The sequence below is a fragment of the Paroedura picta genome, chromosome 5 (assembly GCF_049243985.1).
Source record: "Paroedura picta isolate Pp20150507F chromosome 5, Ppicta_v3.0, whole genome shotgun sequence".
Taxonomy (NCBI): domain Eukaryota; kingdom Metazoa; phylum Chordata; class Lepidosauria; order Squamata; family Gekkonidae; genus Paroedura; species Paroedura picta.
The window spans coordinates 123,027,167-123,051,216 of record NC_135373.1 but is presented as its reverse complement, the minus strand read 5'-3'; the positions used below and the strand labels follow the sequence as shown (position 1 = coordinate 123,051,216).

At 48.1% G+C, this 24,050-nt stretch overlaps 1 protein-coding gene across 3 annotated transcripts in view; it reads left to right on the top strand.

The window, feature by feature from the left end:
* Window positions 1-1,394: 1,394 nt before the first annotated feature.
* Window positions 1,395-24,050, top strand: part of ITIH2 (inter-alpha-trypsin inhibitor heavy chain 2) — a 37,628-nt gene continuing 14,972 nt past the window's right edge. For all 3 annotated transcript variants that reach the window (XM_077340305.1, XM_077340304.1, XM_077340303.1), the window contains exons 1-15: window positions 1,395-1,630; window positions 5,237-5,311; window positions 10,063-10,098; window positions 12,135-12,307; window positions 13,545-13,649; window positions 14,682-14,844; window positions 15,702-15,809; window positions 16,063-16,191; window positions 17,206-17,322; window positions 17,972-18,140; window positions 19,983-20,108; window positions 21,300-21,481; window positions 22,002-22,187; window positions 23,240-23,379; window positions 23,634-23,806. In XM_077340305.1, the coding sequence (XP_077196420.1) occupies window positions 1,544-1,630; window positions 5,237-5,311; window positions 10,063-10,098; window positions 12,135-12,307; window positions 13,545-13,649; window positions 14,682-14,844; window positions 15,702-15,809; window positions 16,063-16,191; window positions 17,206-17,322; window positions 17,972-18,140; window positions 19,983-20,108; window positions 21,300-21,481; window positions 22,002-22,187; window positions 23,240-23,379; window positions 23,634-23,806 (1,969 nt within the window). In that variant the 5' untranslated portion in view covers window positions 1,395-1,543. The remainder of the gene's footprint in view (window positions 1,631-5,236; window positions 5,312-10,062; window positions 10,099-12,134; window positions 12,308-13,544; window positions 13,650-14,681; window positions 14,845-15,701; window positions 15,810-16,062; window positions 16,192-17,205; window positions 17,323-17,971; window positions 18,141-19,982; window positions 20,109-21,299; window positions 21,482-22,001; window positions 22,188-23,239; window positions 23,380-23,633; window positions 23,807-24,050) is intronic.

Below are 24,050 nucleotides of genomic sequence, written 5' to 3'. Positions count from 1 at the left end.
ATTACAATCTTGCCTTGGACCCTAAAATCAGTCCTCAGCAGGTCTGCATGCACAACACCCGGTGCGCGGAGATGCACATGCCTTCAATTACTTAGAAACAGCTTTCTTTAAATGTTACATACCGGTAAAAGGTTGGGCCATGAAGATTGCTGAAAGGAAGAGGATTACTTTGATGTGCAGGGTTGGAGAAGAGTTTCCGGACACTGCGGACTGCCACAAAGACACAAATCTGTGAGCTGCAGATCTAATCCAGCCTGGATTCTCCCTAGAAACCAAAATGACCAAACGGAGGTTGCGTTACAAGAAGTCAGGAGTCACCGGAAAAGAGAACCACGCTAGGAAAAGTGGAAGGAATTTCCCAACTGGAGTTGGCATCTTTTTCTCACAGTTGCCCCAAAAGGCCTAGAAGCAGCAGACTGTGGTCAAATTATCCGTAATGTTGCCACTCTTCCAGGACAGGTCTATTATCTCTGGCCATGGAGATTGTCCTCTCTTATTGGTGCTTGGGAAGGGGGGACAGTGGGGTGGCTTCTGGAGTTCCGGCCCCACTGGGGAACTTCCTGCTGGCACCTGGGTTTTGGCTGCTGGGTGGGCCATTGGGCTGATCCAACATGGCTTCTCTGATGTTCTTATGGTCCCATTAGTGGACCTCCCTGATGGCAAATGGGTTCTGGCACTGTGTGACACAGAATGATGGACTGGATGGGCCTGATCCAACATGGCTTCTCTCATGTTCTTATGGCCCTGCTGGTGGACCTCCTGAGGGCACCTGGATTTTGGCCACTGTGTGACACAGAATATTAGACTGGATGGGTCATTGGCCTGATCCAACATGGCTTCTCTTATGTTCTTATGCAGGGAGTACTGGTGGCTACAAGCACAGACAGCTTCAGAGGTCCATCCATGGCTTTTAGCCTCAAGGCTAGATGGAACACTGTCTGGGGCAGTGATGCTCTGTATTCTTGGTGCTTGGGGGGGGGGGGAGGAACGGGACAATGACAGTGGGAGGGCTTGTGGAGTTCTGGCTCTGCTGGTGGACCTTCCAATAGCACTTTTGGTGGGTTTTGGAAGAGTTCCCACCAGGGGACAATAGAATCCACCCTCCAAAGCAGCCATTTTCTCTAGTGGAACTGATCTCTGTTGTCTGGAGACAGTAATTCTGAGAAAGCTCCTGGCCCCTGACCTGGAAGTTGGCAACTCTGTCGGGGCCTGTATCTACTTGTAGTATCTCCCCACCCTTTCCAACCCCCTCTGGCCTCATGGCCTCCTCTGAGCAGGGCTGAGACTGGAGCAGAGAGCAAATCACCAAAGCTGAATTCCGCCATTCTGTTTGCACGACCCTTGACCTGTGCCCCTGCTTGCGTTAGCGTGGCAAATATTTGCCAAAGCCCGGGCAAAGTTAGCATTTCTAAAGAGCATTCAAAACACTGCAGGACCTCCTGTTTTCCTTTCCTGAAACTGGGTTTGGGGGAGCAGAGGGAGCAAGAGAAAGAGAGATCTGCGGCCGGGGCGAATTGCTCCCTCGTCACGAGCAAGGGAGAAGATGAGGCGCCTAGCTCCCTTGTTCCTGGTGCTCGTCTGTGCTTCGGAAATATGGGGCTTCGACTTCCTCATTGAGGACATCTCAGAGGTAGGTATCCATATGCAAATATTATTATTATTATTATTATTATTATTATTATTATTATTATTATTATTATTATTATTATTAATTATTATTAGCCCCAGGCTCCTGCAACTCCTTTATGGTGGTCAAAAGGGTCATTGGGGCACAGCCAACTTATAGCAACCCAATTTGGGTTTCAAGAGAAGAGGTGATTGGCCATGGCCTCCCTCTGCCTAGTGACCCTGGACTTCCTTGGGGGCCTCCCACCCAAGTACTGACCAGGGCCGACCCTGTTAAGTGTCCAAGATAAAATTTTTAAAAAGGCGAGTTGTATTTTTATATCTCACTTTTTACAAGCTGAAGGAGTCTCAAAGCGGCTTACAATTGCCTGCCTCTTCCCTGAGAGGGAGGTGGGGGCTGTGAGAGAGCTCTGAGAGAACTTTCACTGGTCCAAAGTCACCCAGAAGGCGTGTCTCAACGTGTCTTACAATTGCCTTCCCTTCTTCTCCCCATAACAGGTACCCTGTCAGGTAGGTGAGGCTGAGAGAACTCTGAGAAAACAGGGACTGGCCCAAGGTCACCCAGCAGGCCTCATCTGCCTCAAGGCGGCCTATGGTCCCCTTCCCTTTCTCTCCCCATAACAGGCACCCTATGAGGTAGGTAGGGCTGTGAGAGAGCTCTGAGAGAACTTTCCATGGTCCAAGGTTACCCAGCAGGCCTCGTGTGCCTCAAGGCGGCCTATGGTCCCCTTCCCTTCCTCTCCCCACAACAGACACCCTGTGAGGTAGGCAACGTTGAGAGAGCTCTCAACATCCATGAGGTAGGCCTAACCTGGGCTATCTGAGTTGAACCACTCCTCTATGCAGCTCTTTTGCAGTGACAGGCCACCTTTTAAATTCTCCTAGAGAAAGATATGCCCTCCTAAGTCCCCTGAAGCCCAAAGCCATAGAATGGGTGTGAATTTCCTTCAGGCCGCCCTGTTCCTCTGCTCAATCTCTTTGTGTGTAAGTCAGGAACTTCCAATTTGTGAATTTACAACTCTGACCCAGACAACCTGGGTAAGCCTGATTCTTCCAGGTCTTGGAAGCTAAGCAGAGTCAGCCCTGGTTAGGACTTGAATGGGAGACCACTAACTCCTACCCATTTGGGAATGGTTTCCAGGGTCATCAAAAAACTCCAGGGTTTCACAAAACCCTGGTTGAGAAAGCCTGCCAAAGGCCATAACAGTAAGGTGACCAGATTGTCCCACTTTTGCAGGGACATCTGGGGGCACCTGGCAAATTGTACTTATGTTGAAATTTAAAAATATATATTACAAAACCATTTTTGCATTCTATGAAACTTTTTGTTGCTCCATATAGACAATTTTTTTTATCAAGACCCACCCCCCCGGTCAATGGTGTCCCTCTTTACCAATGTTAAAATCTGGTCGCCCCTTAGTCCCACCTCCCTCACAGAGTGCCCGTTGTGGGGAGAGGAAGGGAAGGCCATTTTAAGCCACTTTGAGACACCTGCGGACTATTGGGTGACCTTGGGGCAGCCCCAATTCTCTCAGAGCTCTCTCAGACCCCCTTACCTCACAGGTTCTCTGCTGAGGGGACAAGTAGACCACTTTGAAACTCCTTCAGGTAGTCAAAAGCGGGGTATAAAAACCTCTTCTTCAACCGTAGGAACAAACATGCATCTAACTGAATGCAGTGCACAAAAGGTGTTAAAATGGAGAATAAAACAAAACAAAAGTAGCCTTTAAAATTAGATTAGAATTAGATATAGACTATTAATGTGCCGTCGGTAACACTGGAGACAAATCTTTTCCTCATAATTCAGAAGAGAACATGGAGCCTCAGGTTTCCAGTGAGCTGTTTTGTCCAGTTTGACCACAGCCTCCTTTTACATCTGGAGAGCCACAGTTTGATTGGCCCTTCCCTAGACAATATAAAGAATATAAAGAATTTCCAGAGGAAGAGCTCATGATGAAAAAGTGTGTGTGTGTTTGTGTGTGTGTTTGTGTGTGTGGAGCGGGGGAAGTGGCACTGTTTGAAATTACCTCAGCTCTTCTCAGTTGACTCACTAACAGAGGGAAATTGGCTGTATGAAACCCCCATCCCTGCACCACTTTACCGGAAATTAGACCAACAACAAATAACATCCGGTTTAGAATGGCAATGGGAAAATCGTTGAAGAAGAAGAGTTGGTTCTTATATGCCGCTTTTCTCTACCCGAAAGTGTCTCAAAGTGGCTTACATTCGCCTTCCCTTCCTCTCCCCACAACAGACACCCTGTGAGGGAGGGGAGGCTGAGGGAGCCCTGATATTACTGAAGAAGAAGAAGAAGAGTTGGTTCTCATATGCCGCCTTTCTCTACCCGAAGGAGTCTCGAAGTGGCTTCCACTCGCCTTCCCTTCCTCTCCCCACAACAGACACCCTGTGAGGGAGGTGAGGCTGAGAGAGCCCTGACAGAACTGCTCAGTCAGAACAGTTTTATCAGTGCCGTGGTAAGCCCAAGGTCTCCCAGCTGGCTGCATGTGGGGGAGCGCGACATCAAGCCCTCCTCACCAGATTAGAAGTCTGCACTCCTAACCGCTACACCAAGCTGGCTTTGATATTCAGAGGTTCACTCCCTATGAACATGGAGGCTCCATTTAGCTGCCACAAATAATAGCCATCTGTGTATCTCTTCTCTGTGAATCTGTCCAGTTCATTTAAAAATCCGGCTGAAGTACTGCCAAGTCACCGCATCCTGTGGTGATGAATCCCACCAGCCAATCACTCTTTGGATGAAAATCAACTTTGTTTTGCCTGCCTTTAATTTATAGGCCACTGATATATTGGGGGAGGGTTCTTCACTGTCTGGTTTTTACTGCATTTTCAGGTGTTTCTGTTACGTTTTGTTAAGCAGCTTTTGAGCCACAGAAAAGACGCTGACGGTTACGGGGGAGGGAGAGAAAGTTCTCTCTACCCACTTTCTCCTTCCCACACGTAATTTAACAAACTTATCTAAGATCGTTTCAGAGGGCAACCTTTTAAGTCTGCGTTGGAACGGTTAAATCCGAGTCGGGTAGCATCTTAGAGACCCCACAAGAGATTTTTAAAAAGCTTTGACTCTTGAAACTTTATATCAGGGGTGGTCAAACTGCGGCCCTCCAGATGTCCATGGACTACAATTCCCATGAGCCCCTGCCAGCAAACGCTGGCAGGGGCTCATGGGGATTGTAGCCCATGGCCATCTGGAGGGTCGCAATTTGACTACCCCTGGTTTATACTCTGAAAATCATGTTGGTCTGTAACAGACACGGCCGAACTGTGCTTCTCCAGATGTCCGTGGACTACATTTACCGTGAGTCCCTGCTGATAGGAGCTCATGGGAATTGTAGTCCATGAACATCTGGAGAGTCACACTTTGCCCCCTCCCCTTGGGTAATAATGTCATCACAGCTGCTCCAATAGCACTTGGATGGGAGACCTCCGAGGAAGTCCAGGCAGGCAGTGAGAAGCCACCTCTGGACATCTCTTGATCTGGCTACCCCACGAGGGGTCACTGTGAGTTGGTTGTGTCTTGGCAGCACTTAATTATTATTACGCCGCCACCTTCTCTTGAGCACCTATCTTTCTTTTGGGAATCTCCTTACAGGATCTGGATGAACTGCTGGATCTTGAGATGAATGGATTCGTTTCAAGAGGCACATGGAGAAATGGCAGATACCAGGTACAGTGGCCTGCTTGTACTGGGAGGGACGGAGGGAGAGAGAGAAAGAGAGAGAGAGAGAGAGAGAGAAAGAAAGAAAGAAAGAAAGAAAGAAAGAAAGAAAGAAAGAAAGAAAGAAAGAAAGAAAGAAAGAAGGAAGGAAGGAAGGAAGGAAGGAAGGAAGGAAGGAAGGAAGGAAGGAAGGAAGGAAGGAGGAAGGAAGGAAGGAAGGAAGGAGAAAGATGCAATGTCCAGAATTGTGGAAGGAAGGAAGGAAGGAAGGAAGGAAGGAAGGAAGGAAGGAAGGAAGGAAGGAAGGAAGGAAGGAAGGAAGGAAGGAAGAAGAAAGATGCAATGTCCAGAATTGTGGAAGGAAGGAAGGAAGGATGCAATGTCCAGAATACTGGAGGGAAGGAAAGAAGGACAGAAGGAAAGGGGAACAGAGAGACTTGTAGGTTTCTCCAAAGGGCTAAGTGGAGTCCCCTTGGGACCATTTCAGGTTCAGGAAATTTTTCAAGCGAGCGGGAGGCAGGGCCCTTCTGTATTCACAATCTGAATCAGACTCCACGGATGCGGGGATTGAATAGAGCCCACAGTTCTCATATGACTATTGCACAGGACATTAGCTGAGAAGTCAGATACACCTTTAATGTGAAAACAGGAGTTGAAATTATATAAGGTGGTCTGGAAAGTGCGGGGGGGGGGGCCTCTCTCTGTTGGAGAGGATAACAATCTTTTATCATTCCAGGGGCAGTTGAGATTAACAAAACTATTAGGGGGTGGAAGAGTTAAATCATCTCTCTTGGCCATCCCCTGTAAGTTTATGACCTGAATCAGCGCCCTTTTCTGCCTGGTTTCGCCTTTAAAAATTTCTGGGAAGTTTCATCTTGTAGTCACCAGGGATCTGACCAGGTTGAGTGCTTTCCACTAAAGTTGAGTGACGGTGTTTGTTTGTCACTGATTTATTTAATTTTGTATTCCTATTCCGCCCTTCCTCAGAGGCCTAGGGCGGATTGCCACATGATAAAACATTCAAGTTTAAAAATGAATTTCCCCAGCGCCACATGATTGACAAACAGGAGGGGCACCGTAGGTCGCCTAATAAACCAAAGGATGTAAATGGGATTAAATGAAGTCTTATGCAGGCCCTGTGAGACACAGCTCTTCTGCTGAACATTCAGTTGGGGGCCACCGATCGTATTATTATTATTGTTGTCGTTGTCAATAATGTTAATGTTAATGTTAATGTTAATGTTAATGTTAATGTTAATGTTGATGTTGATGTTGATGTTGATGTTGATGTTGATGTTGACGTTAACATTAACGTTAGCATTAATATTAGCATTAGTATTAGTATTAGTATTGATATAATATTAATATGATATTGATATTGATATTAATGATAATGATAATGATAATGATAATGATAATGATAATGATAATACTTGTTTCCCGCCACTCCTGGCAAGCCAGCTCGTGGTGGGTTACACAATAAAAACCCCAAAGACAACAAAACCCTAATTAAAGACCCATTAAAATTAACATTGTAAAGGTGATATCCAGCAGCTATAGACATTAAAGGTAATGCTTTGTGTTATATACATATTCAACACATTATTCTTTCATACTTAAATCTGGATAACGCTGTAAATAGTACACCACTCTAAATGCTAGAAACATTAATCACAGTCTTAAAATTGCTAGAGCAATTTATCGTTTACAATCCGTTGTTCAAAAGTTGGATACCACCGTGTATAGCATTTGACTTTGTCACGTTCAGGATAACATATCATTGAATGGGTCCCCCCCTACAAAAGACACTCCCATGAAAACATGTTACATTGGTAAAAACCTATAGTATAGAATAGACTTTCTCAACCTGGGTTTCGTGAAACTCTGGGGTTTCTTGACATCCCTGGAAGAGTTTCCCAAGGGGGTGGAAATCAATTAATTTTCATATATTTTTAAAATTTATTAAACATTGATCAGGTGATATGGCTAATATATGGTTATGTCGATCCCCCCAAAATGGCCAATGATGGGCCTGGAGGGGGTGGGAAGGGGAAGAGCTCTGGGTGGGCGTGTCCACAGCTCTGCTTCCCAACCATATTCTTCCTGATCGGGCCACTTCTGGTGTTTCTTGAAGCCTGACGAATGTTTCAGGGGTTCCCCAAAGACAAAACAGTTGAGAAAAGCTGGTATAGAATGATCTGGAAATAACAGCTGTTATTTGCTGCCGCTAAGCATAAGTGCTCCTTAGAGTTTTTAAATTGTTTTTAACATATTTTTATTGTTATCAATTATAATATTGTACTCCACCCTGTGCCTGCTTGCTGGGAGGGCGGTATAAAAATCAAATAAATAAATCAACAAATATCTAGGGTTTGGCAGGGAGACTAGTACATTTTTAAGATATTGTTCAGAGGCCTCAACCTGCTTTGCATGCCTCTAGACATGTCTAAGATCCCACAGAGCCTCGATCTCACTTCGGAGTCTATTCCACCAGGCTGGGACCTCTTCAGCCAATTTAATTTCCTTGGGCAAGTTCTTTGGAGGACATGCTGTGAGAGGCACTCCTGCGGATCCTGGACCATTTAGGCCTTTAAAGGGCCAAATGAAAACCTCAGACTTGATTTTGTCCTCAGTCTGGAGCTGCTGCAGCTGGGAGAGAACAGGTTGAATATGGACTCTCTGTTGGGTCCCTGCAAGGTCCCTTGCTGCTGCATTCGGAACCAACTAGAGTTTCCAGAGCACCTTCAAGGGCAGCCCTGTGTGCAGCAAGTTACAGTAGTCCAGGCTTTGGTGGCCACTGTGTGGATCACAGAGGCTAGGTCGGGAGCTGACAAGTAGGATGTTAGATGTCGTGCCTGGTGAAGATGGTAAAAAACCCAGGTGAGCAGCATTAGTGCGGGAGGAAGTTCACTTGAGGGCACAAACCTAGAAATGAGGCGCACGTGATACATGCAGGTTGATGGCTAGCTGAGAACTGAGGACTGCAATTCATGCAAAGCAGCAGGGATGCCCTTTGGTGTTTGCCTTGGCCCAAGACCCGACCACTGCTGTGGTCAGGATTGATCTTAATATTAAAGGAGCCGGGATAGGAAGTGGTTGACGTACCATTTTAATTCAACCAGCTGACATGATATTACTTATAGAGCAGCTTCTCAGCTTTTTGGGAGATATGTCTCCATTCACAGGCCGCTGTGGCCCACGTTGAGATGTCTTGGAGTCTTCCAATTATTATAGCTATGTGCAATTCAGGTTATGAAGGAATGGACTCTCAGGCTCCCGTTCCATCAGGTCACAGGAGGTCGGGAACCTCTGCAGCCACCCTGAATCACTGCTTGGTGACACTTTATTTATTTAAAACCGCCCTCTCCATCAGAGGGGACCCAGGGCAGCGAACAACCCAGCTGTCCCTTTCCCTGACCGCAAATGAGGGACATTACCCAAAAACAATCCGGATAGCAGCAGACAACACCAACAAATCTGAGGGCATCTCCCACTAGATGCAGTTGCACTTCTAGCACTGTGGCTGTGTGTTCCTGTTTGCGGTCTCTGCCTAGCTGCCGTATTCCCCACTTTGTTTCTACAAGCTAGAATGGGGGGGGGGGGGGCGGCGATCTGATGCAGCTTGGCATTGTCAAGCTATCTGGCTAAATCGATAACAAATTTACCCACTGCCCTTCCCTGTTACTGTCCTTCAGATGGCAAGGCTGAACAAATAAAAAGGATACACAGCGTGCATTCAAAAATACAGGCCTAGCAAGGGTTAAAAGAAAAGGCGAAGGCATACCGTTGTGTGTGAAGACCTGCTGAGAATGGAGCTTGAAGTCTGAGGCAGGGTCTTCTTCTTCTTCTTCTTCTTCCTCTTCCTCTTCTTCTCCTCTTCCTCTTCCTCTCCTTCTCCTTCTCCTCCTCCTCCTCTTCTTCTTCTTCTTCTTCCTCTTCTTATCCTCTTCCTCTCCTTCTCCTCCTTCTCCTCCTCCTCCTCCTCCTCTTCTTCTTCTTCTTCTTCCTCTTCCTCTTCCTCTTCCTCCTCCTCCTCCTCCTCCTCCTCCTCTTCTTCTTCTTCTTCCTCTTCTTATCCTCTTCCTCTTCCTCTTCCTCTTCCTCTTCCTCTCCTTCTCCTTCTCCTCCTCCTCCTCCTCCTCTTCTTCTTCTTCTTCCTCTTCCTCTTCCTCTTCCTCCTCCTCCTCCTCCTCCTCCTCCTCCTCCTCTTCTTCTTCTTCTTCTTCTTCTTCTTCTTCTTCTTCTTCTTCTTCTTCTTCTTCCAGATCTAGTCAGCTTAAACTCCGTTCTATACCATGCTGGGGGCCTAGTAAAGAGCTGACACCACTTCCAGTGTCTGTGTCCACCTCTGAGCCTATGGATTTAACACAAACAGTCCCCTTTCCTCACACGTCATCCTGATCCCAACCTATGTTTCAAGAGGAGAGGCTGGCGCTGCTCTAAGCTGTAGCATTATCTTAGTTTTCAAGGTTGGGCCTTCTCTCTGTTGGCTCCTGCATTTATAATCTCTCTTTGGGGGAAAAAGATATACAAGGCCCAGGAGCAAGACGCAAGTTCGATTTTATTTCGCCAAATTTTTACTCTGCATTACCTGCCCTCCCAAGGGTCACTGGGCTAGATGACAATTTTAAATATGCGTGATGAAATCTCTGCTTAAGAAACCTTTAAAACCTTCACGGGTGTTTTAGCATCCCATCCATTTCGCCCCAAAGCATTCTAAATGCCCTCATTTCTCATTTCTGGTGTCTTTCTTTCTCTAGAGAAGCATATCCGATGATGACGATTCAGGAGAAACGGTAAGTTCTCTATGGTCTCTATGCCTTGTTGTTGGCCCTCCGGAGGAACTGGTTGGTCACCATGTGAGACAGGATGCTGGATCAGGGCTCTTCTGATGTCCTTATGAAGGTCTCTGTGCCCTGTGGTTGGCCCTCTACAAGAACTGGCTGGACACTGTGTGAGATGGGAGGCTGGACTAGCTAGACTAGTGGTCTGATCCAGCAAGGTTCTTCTGATGTTCTTATGAAGGCCTTGGCCTCTCTGCCGTGTTGTTGGCCCTCCAGAGGAACTGGCTGGCCACTGTGTAAGACAGGAGGCTGGACTAGCTAGATCAGTGGTCTGATCCAGCAAGGTTCTTCTGATGTTCTTCAGAAGGCCTCGGCCTCTCTGCCCTGTTCTTGACCCTCCAGAGGAACTGGCTGGCCACTGTGTGAGACAGGATGCTGGACTAGATGGACCACAGGTCTGTTCCAGCAGGGCTCTTCTGATATTCTTTTGTGATTTCCCCCCTGTTAATCATTACCTCAAAATCAATCCCGCCGTTTGCTTAACATTTTTGTTTTCGAGAGAGTTCCCAGATATGAAGCAGCTCAGGTTTTCAAAGAGTGGCATTTTCTTGTGCAATGTTGGCTCAGGATGGCTGGAATGCAAACGGACTCAGAGGCAGGGGCCGGGGGTGGGTGGGTGGGAAGGGTCTCAGCTGGGGGACAAATGGGTCACAAGCTCAGAACATTTTTTTCAAAGAAGGAAGAGAGCAAGAATCGGCATCAGGGATGCCAGCCTCCAGGTGGGGCCTGGGGATCCCCCGGAATTACAGCTTTCACTCCAGACTACAGAGATCAGTTCGTCTGAAGAAAGGGCTGCTTGGGAGGGGGGACTCTCCAGCATTGCGCCCCTCTGAGGTCCCTGTCCTCCCCAGGCCCTGTGCACAGATCTCCAAGAGTTTCCCAACCTGGAGCTGGTAACCCTGATGCATCCCCCACACTAGTGCCTGGTGCTGCCCGCCACCCAGGACTAATGGTGTCCAGGGACACCCGTACTCTCCTGGGTCCCACCGGCTGGGGGCAGCTGCCTTCACCTGGAATTCTTACTCTTTCATTGAAACTGAATGAGTAGAAAAGGAAGTTATCCTGTAGCCTATTCTCACCTATGGAACTTAGTGGAACACACACTGGTTGCTGGAAGAAGGGTCGCCCAACCACACCGTCCTTAATAGTCCCTGGCCATTCTTTCATGCTACCCCTGCGGACGGAGTAATTAACACTGCAATGGTACACAACCTGATTACAGAGCATTTAGGAACTAACAGACTTGATAGGAATGAGGAGAGAAGTTCCTAAGGACATTTCTAGCTGAGAGAGCAGCTGACTGAGTGTTGTACTTCTGAGATGAAGAGGGGGGGGGGGAGGGTTGCCCTAAGTATTTGCCCTGCTTAGCTTCCAATATCTGACAAGACTGGGCAATCCTGGATAAACTTCTGGAGAAGAGGCCCATCAGTGGCTATTAGTAGCCACAAGCTACATACGGAACACTCTGTCTGGAGCTTGATCCATTGGCCTGATCCAACATGGCTTCTCTTATGTTCTTATGGCTCTGCTGGTGGACCTCCTGGTGGCCCCTGGGTTTTCGCCACTGTGTGACACAGAGTGTTAAGCTGGATGGGCCGTTGGCCTAACCCAACATGGCTTCTCTTACGTTCTTATGGGTGGGCTGGTAGACCTCCTGGTGGCAGCTGTGTGGCACAGAGTGTTGGACTGGATAGGCCATTGGCCTGATCCAACATGGCTTCTCTTATGTTCTTATGGCTCTGCTGGTGGACCTCCTGGTGACCTCTGGGTTCTGGCCCCTGTGTGACACAGAGTGTTGGATTGGACAGGCCATTGGCCTGATCCAACATAGGACAGGCCATTGGCCTGATCCAACAAGATTCTCTTATATTCTTACGACTAGCCAGGTCAACTGACAGTAACGAAGCATTACCCAGGGAAAGCCCTACATGGGATCCGGGATATCATCGTGCTTGTCTGAGTCCATCTCATTGTATGGGTACCCACAGGTGCATGGCGATGACAATATCCTCCTCCATAGCTTCAAGGTCCAGTCGGTCATCACATCCCGGCTGGCCAACACGATGGTCCAGAGCAGAGTGACGAATACCGCCAAGCATGCACAGAGCCTGGTCTTCGATGTCCAGATCCCCAAGGGGGCCTTCATCCACAACTTCACCATGTAAGGACGAGCAGGGCTGCTTGGACCACTGCCCTTGTGCACAAACATGGGTTGGGTTTCCCGGAATGTTCCTGGAGATTTGTGGGGCGGAATCTGGGAGGGTGGGCTGCCAGGTCCCCCATGGTCCCTGGAGGGCAGGGGGCAGGGTTGTAACCCCCAGCTTGGAGAACCCCCTGGAGATTTGGGGATGGAGCCTGGGGAAAACAGGGACAGCCATAGACTGCACCCTCCCATGCGTCCATTTTCTCCAGGGAACTGATGTCTGTAATACTGGGGGAATCTCAGGTCCTGCCATGAGACTTGTTGGATGACCTTGGCCCAGTCCCAGTTCTCTCAGAGCCCTCTCAGCCTCACCTACTTCACAGGGCATCTGTTGTGGGGAGAGGGAAGGCGGTTGTAAGATGCTGTGCAACTCTTTCAAATATTCAAAAGCGGGGTACAAAAAACCCTGCTCTTTCCTCCTTCACTTGGAGGTTGCCAACACGATTAATCAATGTTCAGCCCCAGGAAGCTCCAGTGGCATTTCTCCCTGTTAGCAGTAATAGCAGATCTCACCTGGGGATTACAACAAACAAAAACGGGGCTACACAGTAGGAATAAGAAGCTGCACACTGCCTGGTCTATGATCCTTTGGGCTCTTTTCCTGGATCACAGAGCAGGCTAGGTGCAGCTTGGGAAAACACCACTAATGCAAGGAATTAATTCCTTTTTTAAAAGATTTCTTCTAAATCATTTTTAATCCCTTGAGGATAATATTATTGCTTCTGTTAGGTCCACTGTATAAGCCACCTTGCAAACTGGGGGACTTAGTGGGTCCTCGTTTGTACTTCAGTTGGAACTAGCCTATTGAACTCTTGCATGAATTATTTTTTGCATCCCCCCCTTGTTGAATTGTTGTATTATTATGCACTCATCCGCAATATGGTTTCATTATGATTGTCTTTATTACACTTTATAAATTATTTTTGCCCCTTTGAAAGCATTCTTTACTGTCGTGTCAGAGTCATGATGACACAGTTCTCTTTTTTTCCTGGTACTCACCTGGAAATCGGAAATACCTCGGCTGCCTCAGTTTTCAAAGCCATTTCTCCCTGTTAACTTTCTTAGTGCTTCTGTGTTTAAGCCTCTGGTCCCTTTCTCCGTATATTTTTGCTTCTTTCGGGAGAGGGGCGAGATAGAACTGTTTAAAATCAAGAAATGCCCTTTGACCCAACCCCTTTTCGCTACTGTCCGGCAGGAATGTCAACGGCATCACGTTCACCAGCTCGATTAAAGAGAAATCAGAAGCCCGGAGCCAATACGCGCAAGCCAGGGCCCGGGGCAAAACGGCTGGAATACTGAGGTACGTATGTGGCCTGTTTCACTTTCCTACATCTTGTTAGCAAAACAAGAGAGCTAGAGGGATGTCCAGGTCAGAAAAAGATTCCTAGAATTCAGGGTTGCCACTTCTGGGGGAAATACCTGGAGACTTTGGGGGGTGGAGCCAGCAGTGGGAGGGATTTGGGGCAGGAAGGGAGTGAAATGCTATAGAGTCCACCCTCCAAAGTGGCCATTTTCTCCAGGGGAACTGACCTCTGTAGTTTGGAGATCACCTGTAATTCCAGGGGATCCTCAAGTCACACCTGGAGGTTGGTATCCCTATGAAACTGAGAGCTCCTACATGCCAGGTAGACGGCTATGCCGAGAGGGGCGGTTCTATAAATCTAATAAATCATAGCTAATAAATCCAACCCAATTAAGCCACCGCTTCTCACCCTGTGATATTACACGGGATACCTTTCGTTTTGGAAGCTCTGCAATCCTGATTTGAAGTATCAAAGTCATTGAAACGCTTGGTTAGTGCTGCCTTCCTCCCGGGCAAAATGGTGGCCAGTCACATTCTCTCAGCCTAACCTGCCTCTCAGGGTTGTTGTGAGGTTAAAGCAGAGAAGAAGTATTTCTGCCACGCTGGCTCACCAATGGGAAGAAAGGTGGGATAGAAATGAAGCAAATAAATAGTCTCTTTTCCAGCCAAATATTACAATCATCATCATCATCATCATCATCATCATCATTATACTTAGATTTATTGCCCGCCATTCCCAGAGGCTCATGGCGGGTTACATTGTTCTGAATAAAACCCCATTAAAAACCGCATCAAAACCCCAGACATAAAAAACCAACAACATCACAATCCAAATGAACAATGTAAAAGAGAAGAACAGTAGGAAAAATATGAAAAACCTATCCCTTCTACCAGTAAATCATTCCACAGCAGATCGCTGTGTTTTCAATGGACAGTTTTAAGGTCCTTATGGGACCCGCCCTCCCAATTGAGAGTTTGCGTAGGACTGCACATTCAGATTGCCTTCTGCATACTGTTGACTGTTCCCAGGAGCAACGCTCTGGACATGGAGAACTTCAAAGCGGAGCTCAATGTGCCTGGAGGGACCACAGTCCAGTTTGAAATCCACTACCAAGAGCAGATCCGGAGGAAGCTGTCATCTTACGAGCACGTTATCCCCCTGCAACCCGGCCGGCTGGCTAAACACCTAGAGGTAAAGGCCCACCGTTTGCTCCCTGCAATTGAGACTGCAAAATCTTGCCTCCAAATATTTTGTGTGCTTAGAGACGAAACTGCCTTGTTCTGTTTTGCCATAGAATCACAGAGCTGGAAGGGACTTCCTGGGTCATCTAGTCCAACCTCCTGCTCTGTGCAGGACACTCACAACCCTCTCGCTCACCCACTGTAACCTTCCACCCCCTTGAGCCTTCCCAGAATCAGCTTCTCCGTCAGAGGGCTCTCCAACCTCTGTTTAAAAATCTCCAAAGATGGAGAACCCACCACCTCCCAAGGAAGCCTGTTCCACTGAGGAACCACTCTAACTGTCAGGAACTTCTTCCGGAGGTTTAGACGGAATTTAGAATAATAGAATCACAGAGCTGGAAGGGACCTCCAAGATCCTCTAGTCCAACCCCCTACACTGTGCAGGAATAATGACCTGACAACCTACAGTGACCCAAATTCCACGCCCAGGTGATTTCCCCCCGCCCCAAAGAAAGCTAGAATCCCAGGCCAGTGTGCCCTAGAAGAAATTCCCTTTCCGACCCCAAAGTGCCAATTGGCATTTCCTGGGCATGCAAGAAAGGGCCACACAAGCCAAGCACAAACACAACCTTCCCTGCCCACCCACTCACAATCTGCCAAAGTTCACATATTATTGAGCTATATCAGCTATTGGATTCAGTAGACCTTCTGGCACTCTTAACCATTCCTGAAAAATTAGGGGGTGGGGCTTGCCAGCTTTGCAGTAAGTAACAACTTCTCAGGATTTGTCTAGAATATTTTGACTCTCAAGATTGCAGCTGTTGGTGTCTTCCGTATTCCCCTGACCCCCTCCTGCACTGCCCGCAGGTGGACATCCGCATCATTGAGCCTCAGGGGATCAGCTTTGTCCACGCTCCCAACTCCCTGGGAGATGAATTTTCCAGTGTCACCGTCGTCACCAGAGGAGAGAAAAAGGTAAGGAGGAAACAGCGAGGGATGAGCCAAGAGGGCCACCTTGGCCAGCTTACTGGGTGACCTGCGGCCAGTCACGTTCTCGCAGCCTAACCTACCTCTCAGGGTTGTTGTGAGGTTAAAGTAGAGAAGGAGTATGTCTGCCACCCTGGCTCACCAATGGGAAGAAAGGTGGGATAGAAATGAAGAAAATAAATCACCACCAAACGCTGAAGATGACAATGCCTCCTTTGATCCCTCCTTCTCTCCTTCCCAGGCCCACGTGTCCTTCAAGCCCCCCGTGGCTCTGCAGCGGAAGTGCCCCACCTGCTCCTCCACGACCATCGACGGCAACTTTGTGGTGGTTTACGATGTCAACAGAGACAGCAAAGCTGGAGAACTGGAGGTAAGGCATGGGGAGGGGAACCAAGGAGAAGACACAGGAGACGCAGATCCTTCTCCTGGATGCTTGAGGCTGATCCTGCATTGAGCAGGGGGTTGGAGTAGATGGCCTGCATGGCCCCTTCCCACTCTAGGGTTCTAGGAGTCTAGTTCAGCAGTGGAAGGGGCTGCCTAAGGAGGTAGTGAGCTCCCCCTCACTGGCCATCTTCAAGCAGTGGATGCTTGAGGCTGATCCTGCCTTGAGCAGGGGGTGGGACTAGATGGCCTGGATGGCCCCTTCCCACTCTAGGATTCTAGGAGTCTAGTTCAGCAGTGGGATGGGCTGCCTAAGGAGGTGGGGAGCTCCCCCTCACTGGCCGTCTCCAAGCAGCGACTGGACAGATCCTTCTCCTGGATGCTTGAGGCTGATCCTGCACTGAGCAGGGGGTAGGACTAGATGGCCTGAATGGCCCCTTCCCACTCTAGGATTCTAGGAGTCTAGTTCAGCAGTGGGATGGGCTGCCTAAGGAGGTGGGGAGCTCCCCCTCACTGGCCGTCTCCAAGCAGCGACTGGACAGATCCTTCTCCTGGATGCTGGAGGCTGACCCTGCACTGAGCAGGGGGTGGGACTAGATGGCCTGCATGGCCCCTTCCCACTCTAGGATTCTAGGAGTCTAGTTCAGCAGTGGGATGGGCTGCCTAAGGAGGTGGGGAGCTCCCCCTCACTGGCGGTCTTCAAGCAGCGACTGGACAGATCCTTCTCCTGGATGCTTGAGGCTGATCCTGCACTGAGCAGGGGGTGGGACTAGATGGCCTGGATGGCCCCTTCCCACTCTAGGATTCTGTGACCAAAGAAATCAACTGCACACCCCTCATGTGTTTCATTGGTCCTTCTGAGGAACTAGTGGGCCACCATATAAGACAGGAGGCTGGACTAGATGGACCACAGGTCTGATCCAGGAGGACTCTCCTGATTTTCTTATGGAATGGAACCGATTCTGGGCAGTGCAGCATTTCATCCTTGTCTTTTCTTTTGTAGATTTTCAATGGTTATTTCATCCACTACTTTGCTCCTGAAAATCTGGAGCCCCTGCCCAAAAACATCCTCTTCGTCATTGATGTCAGCGGCTCAATGTGGGGGCTGAAGATGAAGCAGGTAAGAAGAAGGGAAGACCTGACCACGTCACACACGCCTGAGGGCCCATGTTGCCCGATATCAGAAGAGGAACTGCTCCCTGAGTGTGTGTTTTCTCAGCCACACACCTGCTTCATGAAATGCTGGTCATTTTGCTGCTACTCCCCGGACATGAGGCCTGCTTGGTGATCTTGGGCCAGCCACAGGTCTCTCAGAGCTCTCTGCCTCACCTACCTCACAGGGGATCTGTTGCGAGGAGAGGTAGGGAAGATGGTTGTCAGCTGCTTTGAGTCACATGAGGCCTGCTGGGTGACCATGGGCCAGTAACAGTTCTCTCAGAGCTCTCAGCCTCACTTACCTCACAGGGGGTCTGATGTGGTGAGAGGAAGGGAACGGTGTTTGTAGCCTGCTTTGAGTCTCCTTTGGGTAGTGAAAAGTGGGGTACCAAAAAGTTCTTATTCTTATTATTTAGCTCTTGTACATGTCTTTTAGTGAACTTCTGCCTGTTTAACTTCTGCCTGGTTTATTTGCGAGTTCTCTTAAAGTGGAAAAATCCATTGATGGAAAATTCTGGATTACCTCCCCCACCTCCTCAGAGTTAATTCCCTCAACTAATTAGGAGACTGCCTACTGGGGCAGCAGCTATAGACGTGGTTTCTTCTGTCTCCAGACCGTCGAAGCGATGAAGACCATCTTGGGGGACCTCCGCTCCGAGGACCAGTTTTCAATCCTCGACTTCAACCATCACGTGCGAACCTGGAAAGATAGTTTAGTGCGTGCTTCCGCAGGGGAGACCGAAGCTGCCAAGAAGTATATCGAAGGAATCCATCCTAGTGGAGGTATGTAAGTATGTTACTACAGGGAGCGTTACTATTATTTATTTTATGGCTTGTGTAATGTAGCCAAGAAATTTAAGGATTGTCTGGTGGCTGCCAGGGGTGGGATGTTCAAGGGTGGTTTGCCATTGCCTGCATCCGGGTTGTTCCCTGGTGTCCTTTGGAGGAACTCCCATCTTGGAGGTCTCCCATACAAATACTAGTCAGAGCCGACTCTGCTTAGCTTCTGAAATCTGACTGGATCAGGCTTGCCTGGGCTATCCAGGGCTGATTCTGCACTTACTTTGTTTATTCCGTTGTGGATCCTGATGAATTCAGATCAATTTGAACTCAGGTCTTCCTCTATCTCTCCCCCCCCCCCGACCCCATTGAAACAGAAGAGTGTTCTGCAGGTGATTAGGGAAGCTCAGAAGCGGGCCAAGCACAGCAGGAGCCCTTTTATTTTCTTGAAGGGCGGGGGAGGATTGCAGACAGCAGAGGAGGGGGGAATAAATTCAAGAGGAAAATCTCTGCTGAGAGAAGTTAGGGCTTCTGGAACTTCTGCCGAGAGAAGGTAGGGCTTCCCCTTTAGCCTTGGGAACAAGGAAGCCTTTGAACTGATGCCCTTGCCAATCAGGGCTTTTCTACAGTGTTTGAGGCTCGAGGCAGCAAGTTAGTTTAGCACATGCAGAAAGCTGCACCTTTACTCATGCCGATTTTTCAAATATCGACGGTTGTATGCACTCCAGGATATTGTGGGGAAAATGTAGAGTCACACTGGATCAATCCTCTTGTTGGAGAGGGAACATTTAAATCACCCCAAATCAAAATGAAAATCACATTCAGTGTAGATGGCAGGGACTGAATTGACCTGGGATTGGAATAAAAGCTCCATGCAGATTCAGCCCAGGTCAGGGAGTCTAGCCATTATATGCTGAAAGATATAGATAAGGATGGACAGCTGTGTGGTTACAGACCTACCTGTGCTAAAAAAAAAAAAAAAGCAACCAGCATCCATTTTGTGTTAATGTAAGCGCACCCCAGTTTTCGGCTTGCGTATTTTCATAGTGTGTGAGAATATAAAACCCTTCCCAAGAGGGACATATATACTTTGCCCCATCCTGAAATTGGAGTTGAGTCCCCATCTCTTACACAATTCTCTGATCAACCCATGAACTTTTATGGCCTAGCTCAGGATATTCAAAGAGCCCTCAATTGTCCTTTCCCAGCAAGTAGGCAAATGCTCATCAGCATCGCGTCTATTTGTCTCTATAAAGGAAAAGCCATCTCTTTCCTGCTTGAAACCTGAGGAGTTTATTGCTCCATTCTCAGGAAAAGAGAGTTCTCTCTGAGATCAAGGCCTCCTGGAGTGTTAATCAAATGCGTCCTATGTTTCTTTATCATAAGAACATAAGAAGATCCTTGCTGGATCAGAACAAGGATCTATACAGTCCAGCATCCCATCTCACACAATGGCCAACCAGTGCCTCTGGATGGCCAACAGCAGGATACAGAGGCTGGGGCCCAGCTTGATGGGGGGTAAAACGGTAATGACTGGGGAAAGAAATGGCAAACCACTCTGTATTGAGTCCGCCAAGAAAACGCCGGAGGGTGTCACCCCAAGGGTCAGACATGTTATCTGTATCTTTTTTCTGTTTCCTGTAAACTGCCCTGAGCCTTCAGGGAGGGCAGTGAATGAATGAATGAATGAATGAATGAATGAATGAATGAATGAATGAATGAATGAATGAATGAATGACTTGGCGCTTGCACAGGGGATACCTTTTCCTTTACCTTTATCCCTGGCTGGATTGAGTTCCTTTGGTCGTGATTTAAACTTGTTTTATCTTTTTTCCCCTTAAACAGGGACAAATATTAATGATGCTCTTCTTCGGGCCATCTTTATTTTAAATGAAGCCAACAGAATGGGAATGTTGGACCCGAACTCTGCATCCATGATTGTGTTGGTGTCCGATGGAGATCCTACTGTGGGTAAGCCCCAACATGCAGATGATTTAAATGAACTCAAAAACACAAGAAGAAAGTAGAGTTGAGATGGTGCGATAGGGAGTATAAAATATGGGTCAAACAAAGATTAACAGATACCTTCCATGAAGTGAAGAAGTCCAAAGGAGGGTCAGACAGCGAGATATCCTACTTAAATGTTGGGCATACGATTTGGATCTTAGAAAGACAGACATGACTATAGCTAAGTGCATCTGTTTCATGTCTTCAGGCTAAGGATGGACAGTTAGTCCCTAAAACAAAAGAGTTAATGTATTTGCTGGGTGAGGCAAAGAAATGGAGACCAAGTGATGGCTTGGCGTAATGGCAGCGTGGTGTTGTGGTTAATAGTGGTGGCCTCTAATCTGGAGAATTGGGTTTGATTCCCCACACCTCCACATGCAGCCAGTGGGATCACCTTGGGCCACTCACAGAGATCTCACCTCAGAAGGTGCCTGTTATAGGAAGAGTCCAGATGTTTTGCAGAAAATTCTTTTGAATTAATTTCAACCCATTGGTTCTGGTTTTCTGGGGCAACAGAAAACAACTCTGCTCTGTCTTCTATATGACAGCCCATCAAGATGGTGAGGGGTCTGGAGACCAAGACATATAAGGAAACCTCCCTCAACCTTTCCTCGGAAGTCTTGGTCTCCAAACCCCTCACCATCTTCGTAGCCCTCCTCTGGTCATGCTCCAGTTTCTCTACATATGGTGCCCAAAACTGAACACAGTCAACACTTCCAGGGTGCCTGAAAGCCTGAAAAACATTTCAGGGATCCCTCTGTAGTCAAAAGTTTGAAAAAGGCTACACCAGACTCATGCCAAGAAGAATACATTCAATTGCTTCTGGTTTGGGACAAACATGGAAAGCTTAAACAGCTTGGTGTCCTGGTTAGGAGTGCGGACTTCTAATCTGGCATGCCAGGTTTGATTCTGCATTCCCTCACATGCAGCCAGCTGGGTGACCTTGGGCTCACCATGGCGCTGATAAAGCTGTTCTAACCGAGCAGTGATATGAGGCTCTCTCAGCCTCACCCACCTCACAGGGTGTCTGTTGTGAGGAGAGGAAAGGGAAAGCGACTGTAAGCCGTTTTGAGACTCCTTCAGGGAGAGAAAAGTGGCATATAAGAACCAACTCTTATTCTTCAACCATCTCCTTCCACCTCCCTCCCAATGTAGGAGAACTTAAGCTGCCCACCATTCAGAAGAATGTGAAGAAAAACATTCAAGATGACATCTCCCTGTTCTCCCTGGGCATTGGCTTTGACGTGGACTATGATTTCCTGAAGAGACTGTCCAGTGAAAACAATGGGATGGCACAAAGGATTTTTGGAAACCAGGACACCTCCACTCAAATGAAGGTGAGCATTCATCCTGTTTCTTTGGTATTTGGAGTGGCCATGTTTGGTGGGACAAAGAGTTGATGAAGCCACCATGAATGGATCTTTGGGGGAACAGTGGTTGATTTCATGTATTCCAAGCCCCGAGACTCATGGGGCGAGGCCTGGTGGTGCCCTACTGAATAGCTGTTCTAGTGGTAGTGTTTCCGGAAGCTCCTGTATAGTATTGTGTTTATGGCACACTCATGGATGCTTTAGGCTGATCTTGGACTAGACAGGATGGCCAAACTGTGGCTCTCCAGATGTCCATGGCCTACAATTCCCATGAGCCCCTGTCAGCACATACACCACATGTGCTGGCAGGGGCTCATAGGAACTGGAGTCCATGGACATCTGGAGGGCCACAGTTTGGCCATCCCTGGACTAGATAGTATGTATGGCCCCTTCCAACTCTACGATTCTATGAAAGTTGCGTTGTGGGTGGGCCAAGGCGGACCTTTCAATGTGAGCTATCATTTCTGTACCTCTTTGGACTTTGCAGCAATTCTACAACCAAGTCTCCACTCCTCTACTGAAAAAAATCGAGTTCAACTATCCCCAGGGCATGGTGTCGGATGTCACCCACAACAGCTTCCAAAACTACTTTGGAGGATCGGAGATCGTGGTGGCTGGAAAAGTCGACACCAAAAATGTGCAGCACTTGGAGAGCGTTATCACAGCCACGGCCGTGAGTATGGGGTCTGTTTCTCCCTTCCTCTTGTGCCTTGTACCATGGCTCTCAACAAATTGGATGGTTTCAAATCTCTTCAGAGGAACTGTGGACTGAGACTCTGGGGAGTGGACATTCTAACTCATGTTCGCCATGGCCTGCCCTTCCCTCTGCTTTGCAATCAGTCCTTCAAAATATAATGGCTAATTCTTGTTCAGTTTTTCTGAGGATTGGCCCACCCAATGTGGTTTATGTACCATCTGGAGCAATTAACTCCCGTCCTGCATCTGACCCACAAACTGAGCCCTGAATTGGCTTAGTAGCCAACCAGTTCTTCTGGAAGGCCAAAAACAAGGCATAGAGGCCTTCATATAAATACTGAAAGAGCTGTGCAGGATCTGACAGATGGTTTACCTAGTTCAGCAGCCTGTCTCTCACAGTGGTCAGCCAGTTGCCCTGGATGGACAACAACAGGGCACAGAGATTGAGGGCTTCATCAGAAGGGCCCTATTGGATCATACCAGTGGTCCATCTAGTTCAACATCCTGTCTCACACAATGGACAACCAGTTCCTCTGGTGGGCCAGCAACAAGGCATAGAGGCTGAGACCTTTATAAAAACATCAGAAGAGCCCTTTTGGATCAGACCATGGTCCATCTAGTCCAGCATCCTGTCACATACAATGGCCATCCAGTTCCTCTAGTGGACCAACAACGCACAGCGGCTGAGAGCATCATAAAAACATAAGAAGAGCCCTTGTGGATCAGATCATTGTCCACCTAGTACAGTATCCTGTCAAACACAGTGGCCAAACAGTTCCTCTGGTGGGCCAACAACAATGCACAGAGGCTGAGGCCTTCATAAGTACAGCCCTGCAAGATCAGACCACCTAATTCAGCATCCTGTCTCACACAGTGGCCAACCAGTTCTTCTCTTTGATAATGCAATCCCTGCAGTTGCATGCTGTTGTTGAGGCTGACACTAGCAGATCCTTGGAGATTGGTATGGGCAACTTCATTAATGCATGGGTTGATGCGGTTGTGCCTTTCTGATTTCTCTTGGGATTTTAGTCCAATGCAGAATTAGTCTTGGAGACGCTGGCCGATTCCGAGGGTCTGGATGAGTTCTTGAGCAAAGATAAGCATGCTGATCCCAAATTCACGGAGAAGTTGTGGGCATACATTACCATCAACCAGCTTATGGCCGAGAGGTAAGATTCTCTGAATTTAGACAAATCATAAATGGGTGGGCAGCAGGGACTGTTTTGGTGCTTGGCTCTTGTGACCCTTCCTTGTCCACCCAGAGAAATGCCCATCACCACACTGAGGTTGGGAGGTAAATTTCTTCCAGGCCAAACTGGCCAGGGATTCTGGTTTTTTGTGGGGTGGGGCATAATCTGGGCATGGAATTGGGGCAGAGATTGATGGCCCAACCATGTGAACCCTGGTATTTCCCAATCCGTAGGAACATGGCCTCCACGGCTGCCCTGAAAAGGAACATCACTAAGACTATCCTGCAGATGTCTCTGGACCACCACATCGTCACCCCATACACAGCAATGTTGATCGAGAGCCCGAATGGAGATGAACTGATGTTGGCCGACTCCCCCCGAGATCACAAGCGGGCGTGCTGTCCAGGTCGGTTCCTGACTGCTGTTCCCATCAGGGCTCCGTGAAAAAAACAGGAGACAATCGGCAGAGTGGGCAAATCGGTTTGATTTCGCTCCAAGACTTTTACGCCTTTCACTTACCCAATTACCGTGGGAAGGGTCCAGACCAGGAGTCCTCAACATGGTGTCCACCAACACCTTTCCTGGTGCTTGGTAAATGTTTCAAAAAAATGGGTGGGCCAAGGGGGACTTTTGCCCAACAAGGCTTCTGA